General features: G+C 29.8%; 1 protein-coding gene across 3 annotated transcripts; it reads left to right on the forward strand.

The window, feature by feature from the left end:
• The first annotated feature begins 1,282 nt into the window (after window positions 1-1,282).
• On the forward strand, window positions 1,283-11,824 carry LOC6640183 (aquaporin AQPAn.G). 3 transcript variants are annotated; one of them, XM_015178711.3, is made up of 4 exons: window positions 1,283-1,320; window positions 8,605-8,806; window positions 8,878-9,021; window positions 10,841-11,364. In XM_015178711.3, the coding sequence occupies exons 2-4, from the start codon at window positions 8,615-8,617 to the stop codon at window positions 11,309-11,311; spliced, it is 807 nt and encodes a 268-aa protein (XP_015034197.1). In that variant the 5' UTR covers window positions 1,283-1,320; window positions 8,605-8,614; the 3' UTR covers window positions 11,312-11,364. The 3 variants fall into 3 exon arrangements, with proteins under 3 accessions (XP_015034197.1, XP_046866098.1, XP_023037844.1); XM_047010142.1 differs by lacking the exon at window positions 1,283-1,320 and adding an exon at window positions 4,119-4,378 and having other exon boundaries at window positions 8,603-8,806; XM_023182076.1 differs by lacking the exon at window positions 1,283-1,320 and adding an exon at window positions 11,490-11,824 and having other exon boundaries at window positions 10,841-11,263.
• Window positions 11,825-15,878: the final 4,054 nt, after the last annotated feature.

A 15,878-nucleotide genomic window follows, 5' to 3' on the forward strand; every position in this document is an offset into this window, starting at 1 on the left:
GAGTTGCTTCACTGTACTGTATAACAACACATTTTTGTTTCAAAAACAAAACAAAACAGCCAACAAAATAATAATAATAAAAAAAAAACGAAAAAAAGGTCGCAGCTTGCGGCTAAAACAAAATTATATTTCTACTTATTGTTAATGTTTTTTGTTGTTGTTGTTGTTGTTGCTGTTGTTATATTTTGTGTGATTTTTGGCAAGCCTCTTGTATAATTTTTTTTTTTTTTCATTTTTTGTTGAGTTGTTATTGTTGGCGTTGAGCTATTTGTTTCGTGTAGTGTACCCCATATGATGATGATGATGATTGTGGTTTCAAACGTCTCCAACTTCTTCTTCTTCTACTTGTACAAGTATTTTTTTTTGGCTTATAGCCATGGCTAACAGTATGTCTTCTAGTTAAAGCATTGTTGTTACTATTGTGCCAAGTGTTTCATGTGCGTTGTATCGTGGGAATTGTGATTCTTGTCCATAAATGCAATCAACAAGCGCAAAAAAAACAAAAAAAACTTACCAAAAATAACAAAAACAAAAGTTTAACTAATATTAAAACTCATAAAAATTTGTTGGCCACACGACATCAACAACTTCCTGCGCGTGCCAGGCAATTAGCAATATAAAAAAAATCTCTGCTTTTTTTTCTTAATCAATTTTTTTCTACTATTTTTTTGCACTTAAATAGCAAAACTTGATTGACACCAAGAAGCACTCGGCTTGGCTTTATTGGCCGGCCCAGCCATCAGTACTCACTCTTTCTTCTTCTGTTTATTTTAATAATAAGTATTTTTAAGAACAAAAGTGCAAAAAACAAAAAGAAGAAAAACTAAAATTAAATGTTCGTATTGTTTTATTTTATTGTTATGTTATATAAGTTGGGCACGGAGCAGCTGTACGTGTTTTAGATCAATTGATGGAAATGTGTGTGTTTCTACTCTGATCAGCTATGACTGTGACCGATAAGCCGAACAGATTTGCTTTAATAGCTTTATTTAGAACGCAATGTGACACTTTTTTTTGTTTGGGTTTTACTCAAATCGTATAGTATTGAATAAACTTCCGCCATTAACAGTAGCTTGAAATATGATGGCTAGTGAAATTTAATTAAAATAATTGTTTTTGCCTACGAATGATGATGACTTTCAAATGGGGGAATTTATTTGCCAGTCAGTACCACGTGTAAGGGACAAGGACTTAGGCCTTGGCCAAGGACTCAAGGGCGTGTCTAACAATGTCTACCTGTCAACTGGAAAGGTCAGCAAATGCCATAAATTTGAATTTCATTGACTATAAAGGACAGGAAGTGACATTTTTACTTAAGATGTAAGCATTTGCATAAGTATAAGTGTGTGGAGGTGTGTGTGTGTGTGTGTTTGTGTGTGTGTGTGGGTGACGTTTCAATGTTATTTTGTTTCAAAAACTCATTCAATTTCTAGTTACAAGATCGATACAAAACAAAAATTTTCCATTGCCTACTTTGCGGCAGTAAACCCTAAAAGATGCCATAAAATTTACAACCAACTGCAGATCTTCTCTTTGGCTTTCATTATTTGCATAATATTGTGTATTTTTTAATTAAAATTGTATTTGATTTTACAATTTTTATCACGGGTCTGATTCTGATGATTTTCTGATAAGTCTTATGGCATATTATCACTCCCATTTAATCAAATAGAAGTCAGAATGGAAACTTTTTTGCTCACGTCAAGAGACAAAAAAGTGTATTGGACCCTATCCCCTAGAATAATTTGATTTTTATGTGTTTAATATTTAACAACAATTCATAAAATGCATAAAAGAAAGGTTAGGTTATTAGGGGGCTTGCCGACTCAATATTGATAAGGAAAAAACATCATTGTCATGATCAGTGGGTAAAGTGAAATTGCCTCAATGGGGGAAGATACACTTTTCTACGGCCTTTTCACTTTATTGTTGTGTTTGCACTTTTTGTGAAATTCTCTACGACTTAAATATTAATTGGTTTACTTTTACTTAAAAGGTGGGAAGAGTATGTTAAAATCGTTATTCTGCCTAAGCTATCTTCTTTGTTACACTAAATTATTAGAATTTGTTCAAATTATTATATACATATGTACATATATCACATGCGTATATTGCAATCTTGAATATTTGAGTACAACTGCTATAATAAATAATAATGGATCATTATATTTTGTTTTAAAGCAACAAAACACGTAGAAAGAAAGAGAGATAACTTAAATTTTTGTGGACTAAATATGTTTTACATTAAAAGATCGGTTTTGATTTTAATTATTTTTAGCATACTTAAAAAATAAATTGATTCTCTGAAATTGACTACATTTAACAATGTTTTCAATTTACAAACAAACTTTTCCGATTTTAATTGGGTTGAATACAAAAAATTCGAAATAGAGGCAAAATATATTCATTTGAGTTTTGTGTATATTTATAATTTATTTGACAATTTCAATAAAAGTATTTAAGACTTTGACGAAAGATGAACTATGAATTTAAATACACTTGTTCCATGCAATATTAAAAATGAAGGTTTCTTGTAAAATACATAAGTTAAAGCTAATATAAAGGTTTAAAATTGTTGTTTGTTTTATTTTTCTCAATATTACGAAATATATAATTTAAAACCAAATTTTTATGAATGGCCTAACAAAGCTATTGCCAAAGATCGATCTAAAAATTTTTATTTAATTTAAGTTAACAATTTAGGACTGCCACTGAGAAAGTGGCATCAAAAAAAAAACCTATCTAACTTTTATTCTTACAATTAGAGGAATAATCAGCCATATTTTAGAGATAATAATAGAATAGATATTGTGTGTTCTAAAAATTTAAAAAAGAAATCTTTTTACATCTTATAACTTATCTTAAACTTAATCTTTTGACTTATCTAATTCTTAAATTTTAATTTGCTAAAACCATAAAGGATCACATATGTATATATGTTGAATCTACTCTCAAATTAGAGCCTAACAACAAGTTTGAGATATTTTTCTTAGTCTAGTAGTTAAGCTAAATCCTGGACATACTGCAGGCGGCCCCAATCACTAATTATTGGGTTGGTCTGTCATTTCTTTTAAAACGAGTTCTATTATTAGTTCGCGTAAGGAAATTGGCAAGAGCATTTGGATATGCATCCAATTTTGCAGAATACTTTAGTTGTTGACTACCTATTTCAGATTTTACGCTAGGAATATTTAGATCATTTTGAATGTTGTCGTATTTGTATTTAGGCTTGGGTTTATTTTTGATGAAGGATGTTTGTCTTAATTATTATGATAATTATAATTATTTATTCTAAATTATTTTTTCTAAATAATTTTAATTATAATTTACACAGCATGATCTTACATTAATTTATGTCTGCTATATATCCTTATGACTTTGAGGCTTCGATTAAAAGGCTTCCCCGAAGACATGATCCTTGAAGTGATTAAAAATGAGTTTAAGTATTTTAGCCAAAAATAATTAGTATTATAAAATATTTTTACATATCTTAATATCCTTAAAAATGTACCGAATCCTTATAATTTTTAGTTTGTTTTAATACCTTTCTTTTTAAAAGCTAAAATTAATAATTGTTTTTGTAAAACTTATGAAACTAATAAGTTGCAAATATTTTTGGCATGTCCTTGAACAGGAACCAACATTTTTCTCTATACTGATTGTATTACATATTTACATATATAGAGTTCATAGAAATTGCACACAAAAAATATGGAATTTTTTTAACAATATTTTCTTCTTTTTTTAATACTTTAAAGTTCATGTTAGTAAAAGCTTAAGCCAATTATTTGACAAATGGCAAATCCCTTTCTCATTCTCATTTCTTCGGAGGGTATAGATTATTCGTTTAGTCTGATAAGATTTTGTTTTTAATGTTAATGAAACAACAAATTCGCCTTCTCCTTTAATCGTTTGCGCCCGCGCTCTTTGGTTTATATATTTTGTTTTTGAGCATTAACAGTGATCGTTGTTCGCTTATTTGTTCTCCGCGATCGCTCGTTTGCTTGCTGCCTCGCTCTCTCTTTCTCCCTCTCTTACATGTATTTTGTATTATATTTAATTTTTGTTGTTGTTGTTGTGCCTTTTGCTTGTCTTCAGGTCTTGCCATTTTCATTTTAATGCGGGACCCGCTTAGTGTTTGTCGTCGAGTCAAAGTGCGCGGTTCACTTAAAAAATATAGAAACAAAAAAAATTATAAATCTGTATACTAATAACAGTATATGTATATATATTTTGTGTAATATTTTGTACATTTGTTGTAAGCGTTAAAATTAAAAATTAAGAAAAAAAAAACACAAAAGGTGACGGCATTTATTAACAAGTTCCCAAAGAGTGTAAAGTAAAGAAGATAAACCGAAACACACAGTACAAAAAAAAAGGTAAAAAAAAATCTTTTACCTATATTCTGCCTTTAATGGTGGTTCTTGTTTTTTTGATTTTTTTTTTCTTTTGCTTTATAGCTACTCAGATCAAACAGATAAACGAGAATCACATGTGTCATAATATCATGAAAACAACATCATTTCATTTCATTTCATTTTGGTTTACTTTGCTGCCAAATCTATATACATATGAAAATCATAAAAAAAAGGAAAAGAATAATAACATGAGAAAAGAAAAAAATAGAGAAAAGAAAAACAAAAATAAGATGCATATATAAAGTAGAAGAAATCTATATAAATTTTCTTTTTTTCGTATTTTTTTTTGAGCTCAGTGTTGCATGAAATCATTTCGGTTTTGGTGGTCATAAGCTTTTAGGATTTCTATATAATTCTATAGTCACCTCTCTATTGTTTGGGTAGGGTTGAGCTAATTAAGTCAGACAGTAGCAACAAAGCCCACTAGATATACGCATATATGATGGATGGTTGGTTGGACATATTCATAATGAGACAATTATCTACACATACACATACAATTTATCTATGATGTGTGTGTGTGTGTGTGTGTACATTTAGTGTGACTTCACTTGAAACACCATAACACGTGTAGGAGTTTCTATTTCATCTATTTAAACTCTACCCACATCGCGATTTTTAGCTCAATTGCATATAAATTTCACTTTAAATTGAGTTTTATGACTTTTTAAGTGAGATGACAAAACAAAACAAAAGACAAAAACAGCAACACATTGCGACAATTGAGGTTTGATCTGGCGCGTATAACAGTTCAAAGTTTTTCTTTTATAATAGATTTGTGTTCAAAAAGGTAGCCGCAAAATCTTACATCATCGGTCAACATTTTATGGCTCCAGCCAAGACTCTGACTTTGTGTCTTAAATTTTTCTATTTTTTTTTTTTATCACAGATGATGCAATTAAGGTGGGGCTAGAGGAGTTTGGGATTCTCATGTTTCATTTAACAGTTATTTTTATGTAGCCTAACGAAAATATTATGTGTTTAAGGTAAATTATTGAGAAGTTCACATGTTAAAAGTGTTTTATAGTCAAATAAAAATCTTTTAAAAGTAGTTTCTGATTCATCTTAATAGAGTATGCAGTTCATAACAGAATATGCAGCTCTTTTTACTTAAGTATAACAGTTTGAGAGGAGACAAAAATTGAACTCTTTTGCAACTTCTGTATAGCTAAATTGACTAAAATGTGTCAAATATATCATTCATACAGCTCTTTTTAGAAAGTTAGAGGAAAGTATAGAAATAGTTACTAAAATCATATGAATTTTATTAATTTTTTGACATTAAAATACTTATATATCGAATGATTGACATCTTTGTCATTTCCATTTTCTCTTAATTTCTGATCAATAAATAGAATATCATATTAGGTATAACAGTCTAAAAGAAGACAAAGAAATAGCTTAACAATCAGTAACAAATTCAAATATTTAGATCATAACTTTTTTACAGATCTAAAAGAAGCCAAAGAGATAACATTTTTAGCTTATGTATAACAGAATAAAATGATCCCAGCTTTCAGATAGTTGAACTCTGAATTGTTAGTTTTTGTTAGTTCCCGCTCAAAATAATTAATTACCAAAACAGCTTTAGCTAAAAAATAAAATAAATAATATGACATTCATAATGTAATACACATAATAGATATTAACAGCTGTTTAACATTTAAACTTCATATATTGGCTTTAAAAATATAATAAAAATAATAGTTTATGAAAGCTATATATAATAACAGTATATTATTGAGTGTAAAAACTATATAGCTGTTTAACATTAGAACTTAATGGTTTAGTTGACAGTAATAACTTTAAAACGGGGTTTAATACATTAATTAACTTTCTAGCTTTATTCTCACACATTTTATGGCTTTAACAACAAAGGTTTACAAATTTTGGTAAATTTTTGTTCCTAATCAAACATGTTTTTCTGTGTACTTTTGCTCGCTGAATTCAAATCTGTTGCCCGTTTCGCGCCATCAAATCAGGTTTCAAAAAAGTTTTTACTTTCTTGGACCAAAAACCTAGTAAACCTGAGTAAATTACTTCAAAAAATTTACCTGCCCCGGCAAAACGGATTGCCCAAAGTTCAGTACCAAAAGTTACTTCAAAAAGGTTTTTACCTGTTTGGGTCCAAAAACTTGTTAACCTGTGTAATGATTAAGAGTTTCTTAAGAATTAAGTCGTAGGTTCCGTATAACAGTTTTCATAATGTCTTTTACATCATTATCATGAATCAATTCAGATTGCATTCAAATATGATACAACTTTGTATAGCAGTATTTTATGACTTTTTATCTACATATTTGTTAATTAAATCAGCTCGTTAACTATTTTCCCATTATAGCCATAAATCTCTCAGTTTTGTTTATAACACAAAATGAATCAGATGTCAACGAGTCAGATCCATAAAAAAAGTTACCTGAACTTGTTCTCAATAAAAAATTTGATAACTTCTTACATCATCGCGAGCAGAAGAACCTTTTTATGCCTCCGATCTTTGACTTTGTTTTTGACTCTCATTTATTGTTATCTTTGTATGTTGTTGTTGTTGTTTGTTTGTGTGTTTTAATTAATTTCTTTAATTGGCATACACATTCGGTAAATCAACCTGATGTATTTGCACATTTTTTCAGTTCTCTGAACTTTTGAATGTGACTTTAAATTATAATACAAAAAAAAAGTTGCATTCACTTTTCCTTTACATATTCGTACATACATACATACACACACACACATATACATAAGTGTGCAAATATTTCGCATTTTGTTCATATGTATACATTTCATTTTTATATATTTATATATTTTTGTGCTAATTTGTTGAACAAACTTTTCACTTTATTATTGTTTCAAGATTATTATGCCAGAATTAGCACGGACTCTGTAGAACGTGCCATAAAACTATAGACCATAAATAGGCAACAACAACAACAACGACAATACCTATGTATATATTTCCACATATTAAATTGCTTAAAGATTTTTGGCCTTATCATTTAAGCCTTTAGCAAATAGATTGGCCAAGTTAAGTGTTAATTGTTCAATGAGGGGAACTGTTATACTCTTACCTTATTATAACAGCTGAGCTTTGAGATGAGAGAGGGCAAACGAATGCCAGGAATGTCATACAAATATTTTCCCATAATTATAATTAGTTAGAATCAATTAGAAGCCTCATTATTATAAAAAAAACTGGCAACACATTGCGTTTTCCTATGATTAATCAGACAATGACGAATATAAGTATTTACAATTTACAGCAAATATTGAAACGAAAATTTCATTGAATAGCAGTTATTGTGTGTCTTTTGTTTACCCCCATTTACACAATGAAATTCCCTCCACCCCACCTGCCCCCCCACTCTCTTTCCCTCTTACTATGACTCTTTGGGCATTGTTAGGTTCTCCTTCAATCAGCTTGCCTCATTTATCTATCGATCAAGAATCGAACACTCTCAATTAAAAGTAAAGAACTCAAGCACTTGAAATCAGTTTCTGATATGATACACTATAGAAATGACGCAAAAATAAAATTCATTAGCTAAAAAAAAAAAAAATACATACATATGTAAAAGAAAAAAGAAATAATGTTTATGATGAACAACTTGAAATCTATATACCTAAAGATTAAATGAGAATTAACATTGAGCAATTCACTGATTGATGAGGGGGGGCCAAATGGCAAATAGAATTGCCTATCTCTCTCTCTCTTTCTCAGTCTCTCTCTCTCTCTCTATCTGTCTGTTGCTGTGGGGGGCATGGTCAACTGCTTTTAACCCCTTTTTGGTCTGGCTAAACAAAATCTTGACCGCATTTTGCTCACTGTAAAGCCAAATATGATAAAACCTCAAATCTCAAGTGGAAACACTTGCCATAAAATCTGCTATAAACACAAGTACATATACACACACACACACACACACACACACTTGCAACTTTTTAATGATCTCAAACGCTTAAATCCAAGTGTCAATCACTTTGAAATTGTAACGGAAATGCAAGCCAGACATTGTCTAAACTATGCGTTTTTAGTAGTCTTTCTCCTTAGTTAGAAAGCCATAAAAACACTTGCAAATTTATGTATATATCTTTTTTATGGGCTCATGTTTAACAATTATTTACGCTGCCTATTTAAGTTTACACTAAAAATAGTCAACAACTTACATACATTTCCATCTTCCATTTACAGAGAAAGTGCAATGGGCAAATTTGAATATTCCCTCGGTCTCAATGAGCTCAAATCGAAGGAGCTACGTCTATGGCAGGCTTTAATTGGTGAATTTTTGGGTAATTTCATATTGAATTTCTTTGCCTGTGGCGCCTGCACTCAAATCGAAGATGGCACATTCAAAGCCTTGGCCTTTGGTCTGGGTGTATTCATGGCCATTACGGTGAGTTCACAAAGTAGTATATGAATATGGATTCCATGAATAATATTACATGAATCGCTTTGATCTTGTAGATTGTTGGCCATTTGAGTGGCGGACATGTCAATCCTGCTGTTACCTTTGGCATGCTCGTTGCCGGACGTGTGAGTCTATTGAGAGCCATCTTCTATATAATCTTCCAGTGTCTGGGCGCTATAGCCGGCACAGCAGCCGTAAAGGTGAGTGATATACCAGGAAAAACTAATATGAAATGTTTTGTTTAATTGTTTTCAATATTTTGATCCATGGCTAAAAGTTTAAGAAAAGTAAAAGAAAAGATGTTGTTCTGATTAGGATATATTAGATTGAAAGGGGAACATGCTTTTGATTTTAATGTAATCACTATAAATTAATACTTTTGATAAAGGTTTTTGATAAAAAATTATCATTATTGAATTTTGATACTGCTAACCTTGACGATAGGGAAATATAAAGACCTAAATGCCTTTAAAACAATATGGTGAATCTATACAGTTTGAAATCAATAATTTTCATTCAATATTTAAAAGTATTAATACGATTCAAAGAAACTAAAACAAACAAAAGTGTAGCCAAAATTCTGACCACCAGTGTAAATGGCGTGACTACAAAGTATTAATTCGTTGTTGCAAAGTTTTTATTCAAAGAACATATTTAAAGCTCGAAATTATGAACCAAAATTCATTTTCTTCTTTGGTTTGATATTTAAAATTAAAATCTATTCAGATGAGACATTTTTGTTTGTTTACTTTAAAAAGAGATAATTATATTTGTTACTTCTAAAATATATTCTTCACAAAAAAATTGTTTTCTTTGAAATTGTTAAAAATAATAATCATTCAAGGAGAAAGCAACTGTTAAACCTATTCAGTTGAGCAGCACAGCTAACTACTAAGTATATGCATATCTGAGTAGGAATATAGATCAAGAGAATTAATTATTAAATTGACCTAAACAGCCATTATTATGATATCACTGAACCTTGCATAAGTTTTATTTTCCCTAATTTTAATACATTTTTGATTGACTTAAAAGTTTATTTCCTGGTAAAGTGTAAAGGTTACTCATACGCAGCGTATGCTAGTTCTGAATTTCTTTAGCTAGTTCCTTATCTTGGTATTAGTCCATTAAATAAAATAATAAAATTTTTAGTTAGTAATGGATATTTGTAATAATATGTATAAGTTAGAGCTTTACTCGATTGTGTGACTAATTTTTACTAACATTAACCGCCTATTGGCCTTATTATTATTTATTTATTTATTTAAGAGCTAACTTAGTAATAGTAAAATTATAAGCTAGCTTATTACGTGGCTATGCTTATTATTATTATTATTTAATTATAAAAAAAAATTAATTCTAGGTTAAAATGAGTTGTTAAGCCAGAGCGACAAAGGCTTTCAGGCTGGAGATTTTATTAGCCTTATACTTTAAGTTAAAATCGAGATTTCTGAGATTTTTTCACGCATTCTTCATTTTTCTTTGTTTTGAATGAGCTTAAAGAAGTTCTGAAATCGAAATTACGCATAAATTCTGTAGCTAATTTTAAGATTTAAAATCTTCAGTAATTAAAGGTGGGAGATTTTAACATATTTGAAATGTTTGGTCATTTTACACTCTCGAATTGGAGTCTAGAATGACTTAAATATATGAATTATATAAAAAAATGATAATTTAATCAACATTTTGGAATAAATTTTAGGTCATTATATAATTGTAGCTCTTAACTTTAAGAAAGTTTGCGAAACATTTATGAACTACCACTAGATATTTCAATTTATAGTATATTCGGGTCTTATTCATATTATCAAAGGAACTTGAAAATGAATCTTGTATAATATTCTTTGCCTTCATGGTCATCCCAGAATGCGTAACCGCAACATCCGTAGAATGATTCGTCAAAATACAATCGAAAAAAATTTGCCTTATCAAGTGGTTTTTACTCTATATTATGAAACTGTTTCTTTGCTTTTTTTTTTCGTATTAATCATCGTCTTTTGTTTTTGTTTGCCCACTTAGATCCTCCTCGATCCGGATTATCACAATGGCCTTGGACATACAACTTTGGCTCAGAATATAACCGAACTTCAGGGTCTTGGCATTGAGTTCTTTTTGGGACTGCTGTTGGTCTTGACAGTCTTTGGGGCCTGCGATGGCAATAAGCCAGACTCTAAGTATACCGCTCCATTGGCCATTGGAATGTCGGTGACTTTGGGCCATTTGGGAACAATCCGTTATACCGGCTCTAGCATGAATCCGGCTCGTACGGTTGGAACTGCATTTGCCACTGATATCTGGACTTCACATTGGGTCTATTGGGCTGGCCCCATACTTGGAGGTGTGGCTGCTGCTTTGCTCTATACTCAGATATTGGAGGCTAAACCTCAACCAAAAACAGGCGAAGCAGCTGAGAAATATCGCACACATGCCGATGAACGCGAGGTGAGAGTCAGGTTGATAAATGCCTGGAGCGATAAGTATTTTTATTGAATACTCCACTCCAAAACTCACGCAATCATCTACACACATACAGACAAAAGACACACACAAACACACTTATACATACATACACACATACATATGTGTATACCCAAGATCATTGTAAATACTCCATAATTGATATAATTTTTTAAATGATTTTGTTGTACATTTTCTTATTTCTTTACAGCTACGCAAATTGGACGGTTCACGCGATTTTGCTTAGGTCTAAGAAGCAATTGCTGTGTCTCGAATCCAGCGTAAAAATCAACAAAAACCAATTATTCATGTTCATTTAAATCAGAAAAAAATCAAAAGAAACAAATGTTTATTGTAACTATTATGTATTCTTTTCGTATATAATTTATGTACCTATTTATTCATTTTATTAACTAATACTTGTACGTATATTTAAGCTGTGCTAAAACAACCGAAAAAAAACAAAGAAAAAAGAACCTACTTATATTTTCATGAGTTTGGAATAAAGTAAAAACAAAAATTTATCTAATAACAATAAATTAAAAACGATTTATTCATTCGATTGTGACTTCTATCGGGGATATTTTGGAATAAATGTAAGACCTTTTCAATAATGGAAATTAGAATGCATTTACTTCTCTTTAAAAAAATGTTAATTTGATCAAGACCTTGATCGTGCATAGCTTAAAATAAGAATGCAATTAATAAAAATTCTTAAAATTTAGTTAAAATTTTATAATTAGTATTCAAAATGAAGAATAAATTTTTATTATTTATATTACAATTTTTGTAAAATTGTTCTAATATTTCAAATTTTTCCATGTTTTCCCCAATTATTATACATTTTTCTCAATTTTCTTCTAAATTTTTTTATTTTTTATTTATTTTTGGATCATTTTTTTTGCGAATTATTTTTAAATTTTTGGGTCTGCTTTGGTCAAGATTAAAAAAAGTCGTGTATCTTTACATGCCAACTTCAGGCAATATGTACAAATTTTCCACATAATTTTATAATTTAAAAGTACCGCCAATAAAAGCTACCGCCTCTAAAGCTCCACCTTTAGCCTCTTTCCAACACTAGTTGGCTCCACATTTTTGAGTCTGTTAACTAACATATCCATAAAGCTTTTTCTGCAGCTGTGGAAGAAGAAGAAAAATCAGTTGCTTCCCACTGCGTCTTTTAAGATTTCCGTAAAAAAAGAAAATATTGAATATTATATATAAAACAAAATTTAAAAAAGCTAAATACAGCAAGAAACAAAATAAGAAAAAACTCAACAACAAAAACAATCAAAAAAATGGCATTTTTATACATATAAGTGACAACAAAAGTGAAACCCTGAAGCAAATCAATAGAAATTCAATGTCAAATTGAATGATAAATTCAAAAGTTCCTTAAGCAAATTAAATGAAATTTGTTTGGCCAACAATTGGGGGATCCTTCAAATTGCATTATTGAGCATTTGGTTTTATTTTCCTTTTGCACTTTTGCCCCAGTTTCTTGTGTTGTTGCTGCCGCTGCCGCTGCTTGTGTCCCCAAATCGATTTTTTGTGTCTTTTTATTATGAAACAACGACCAACAAAAAAAAAATTTCTCTTCTGTGAAACATTGAGTGGCAAGTGTTGAAGTGTAAACACACAAACCCAAAAAGCAAAATCAATAATCGCGTGTGCCACAAAACGGGGAGAAAAAAACCCACGAAGGAAAGCGACAAAATGCCGCATTAATTGAATATTTTTCAAAAAAAAACCAATAACAACAAGAACACCAACAACAACAGCATTAAAAAGTGTCTAAGGGCAAGTAATTAACATAAAAAAAGGAAGCCTAAACATAGAAAGAAAGTGACAGTTTTGTATGGGAGTTTTCTCTCTTATTTTTGTTGCCCCCGGTGGCTGTCTATGCTAACTAGCCCATACACAAACCCACCCACACTCCATTTGCCTGGCCATGGAAATTGTGTTTTGATTTTAATAACCGGCTACAAGCTGCAATTTAACCATTAACACTTGACAAATAGTCATTAAATTGTATAGATATAATAGATTTTATAGGCAAATTAAAACACTTGTTGCTTCTTTTACGGCCAACCCCCTCCACCCTTTGGCAGGACAATGACCCATCATTTGACCCACTTAAACGTACGTTTATTGACTAGTAGTGGGACGCGATTTGACGCTGCAATTGAAAATTCTTTATTATTAGCGGTATAATAGATCTAAATTTAGCCACCCATCCATTCAACCAACGAAAGAAAAAAACTAAGAAAAACCTTAACCTGAAAATATCGTGCGACAATATTATTTATTTATAAAGTTAATAGGCAATTGTGAGCATATTGACTTTTACACTGAGCAGAAAATAAAAATATTTTTCTGAGTAGATGGGTTTTTAATTTAAATCAGACAAAAGTAAAAAGTTTAAGAGAAAATTACATATGTAGTTTTTAGAAGGTTACTTAAATTGATAATTAAATAATTGTTTTAGGAAGTTTAAACTGCTTGATATTTTACATTTGTATGTCTAAGATTTAATAATTTGTAGACATCACAAAGACTATTATTAGTTTATAAGAAAAGTAATCTAACTAATCTAAACGTCCTTTAAATTAAGAAGAAAAGGATCATTAGAAAAGGAAATCAATAGAACAAATATCTTTTTTTATACTCTTTCAAATGATTCAATCTTCTAACTTATCTAAACGTCCTTTAAATTATTAATAAAAGGATCATTAGAAATGGAAATCAATGGAAGAAATGTTTTACAAATATCATTGTTTATACTCTTTCCAATGATTCAATCTTCAAAAACCGTTCTTATTTCCTTTTCTTATATTTTAAATAGAATCACTCTTATCCCTCACTTAACATTAGGGTTAAATTCCTACAAATATCTTTTCGCTACTTGTTAAGGCAAATTATTCTATAACTTCTATGTGATTTTGAATTTATCACTTTATTAACAGCAAATTGTTGCAATTTATCGTAGTAGGATTGAGTATAGATCCGACAAATCTTCAAATCATTCATCTTAAACTAAAAGTGCAGATGGAGTTTAGGCTGTAGGGATAGCATTTTAAGGAGCAATAAGTATAGAATAGCAAATGTAAACAAAACGCCTATATACAAAACCATTTTAAAATATATATCAACCAAAATCGATACATTAAATCGTATAAGATTGAAGATTAGGAAGTCGTTTGAATCAAGAGCTTGATGTACATTCTTCTATTAGCATATTTCTAAAATTTTTCCAAAATAGAACTGGAACTTATGTTTTGTAATTTTATTAAGTTAAAGTTATTAATGAATAATGTACACATTTTAATATTAGAGATATTTTTCTATCGTAGTTTCAATTTTTTATTTATTTAGCATATTTTCCTTAACTTTAATTTAACATCAGATCTGTTTTTGATCCCTCATTTCCATCAACAAAAATTTCTATTGACATTTCTATTGATATTCTTATTAGCATTGGTCTTTTTTTATATCACATTAATGGTATATTAAACAAACCTAATTTGAATCAAATAGTTATTTTCTTTTCTTATGCATAAAAAATAAACTTATTAGACCTGTTTTCATTTCTGAATTGTTTATAAGACTTTAATTGGTTTTAGGTCATATATTTTTGGTGAAAATGACAATAAGTAAATAGATAAAAGTTTTCAAAACTTTGTTTTCTACTATAATATTCACTAAAGGTCTTTGATTCCACAAATGTTCCTTAAAGAATATTGACTATTTAAACCATATTAAAACTTTGATGTACCACATTTCATTTACTATAATTTATAAGGGTATTTACCGTTCGCTGTTGATTTTTAATAGTATTTCAAATACTACAAATACTTAATGTTTGACGTTTGCTTTGGTTTCTTGCATATTTTTTATTTTTTCTTGTTTTGTTCTTGGTTGAGACTTTGCCAAAGTTCAATGCAATAGAAATGGCAATAGAAAAACAATAAAACTGCCACTGCAAAAGTGATGAATGCAAATTCTAAGTAGAAATCACACACAAGTGTCAAAAGCGAATGTATTCAACATAGATTTTAAGGAATTAAGAACAGAATATATATCAACGGAATTATTCTTTGGCGCAATAAGTGTGAATGATGGAATCGGAATCAAAAGCAGACAAGGGTCGATTGACATCATTATTAGCCATGACTTGACTTGACTTGAGTTGAGTTGAGTTGACCTAGAACACATTATTAGAGGTTGTGGTAGTTTATTTTTAGATTATTTCGATTTCATGTTCTCATAGAACTATGTTGATATATACATATATATTTCTTTTTATTAGTTTGACGTATGCTTTTAGGAGGGCGAGAGTAGCTTATCTGATTGTGAGATTTGTTCTTACGATAGAACCCTTAAGAATTGTCAAGCAACTGTGGTCCATTAACAGGCCATAAAATGACTGATAATAAAAAACAATTCCAGAGGGAGAAGTAGATTTAAATTTTTAAAAATAGCAACTATAAATTTAGAATATTAAAGGATGACAAAAACAAAAGAGAACCGGATAGGGGAAGACATATGATATATTTTTAATAAAACGTCTTCATAAATTTTCTTCTTTATGTATATATAG

The sequence above is a fragment of the Drosophila willistoni genome, assembly GCF_018902025.1.
Source record: "Drosophila willistoni isolate 14030-0811.24 chromosome 2L unlocalized genomic scaffold, UCI_dwil_1.1 Seg196, whole genome shotgun sequence".
In the NCBI taxonomy this organism is placed as follows: domain Eukaryota; kingdom Metazoa; phylum Arthropoda; class Insecta; order Diptera; family Drosophilidae; genus Drosophila; species Drosophila willistoni.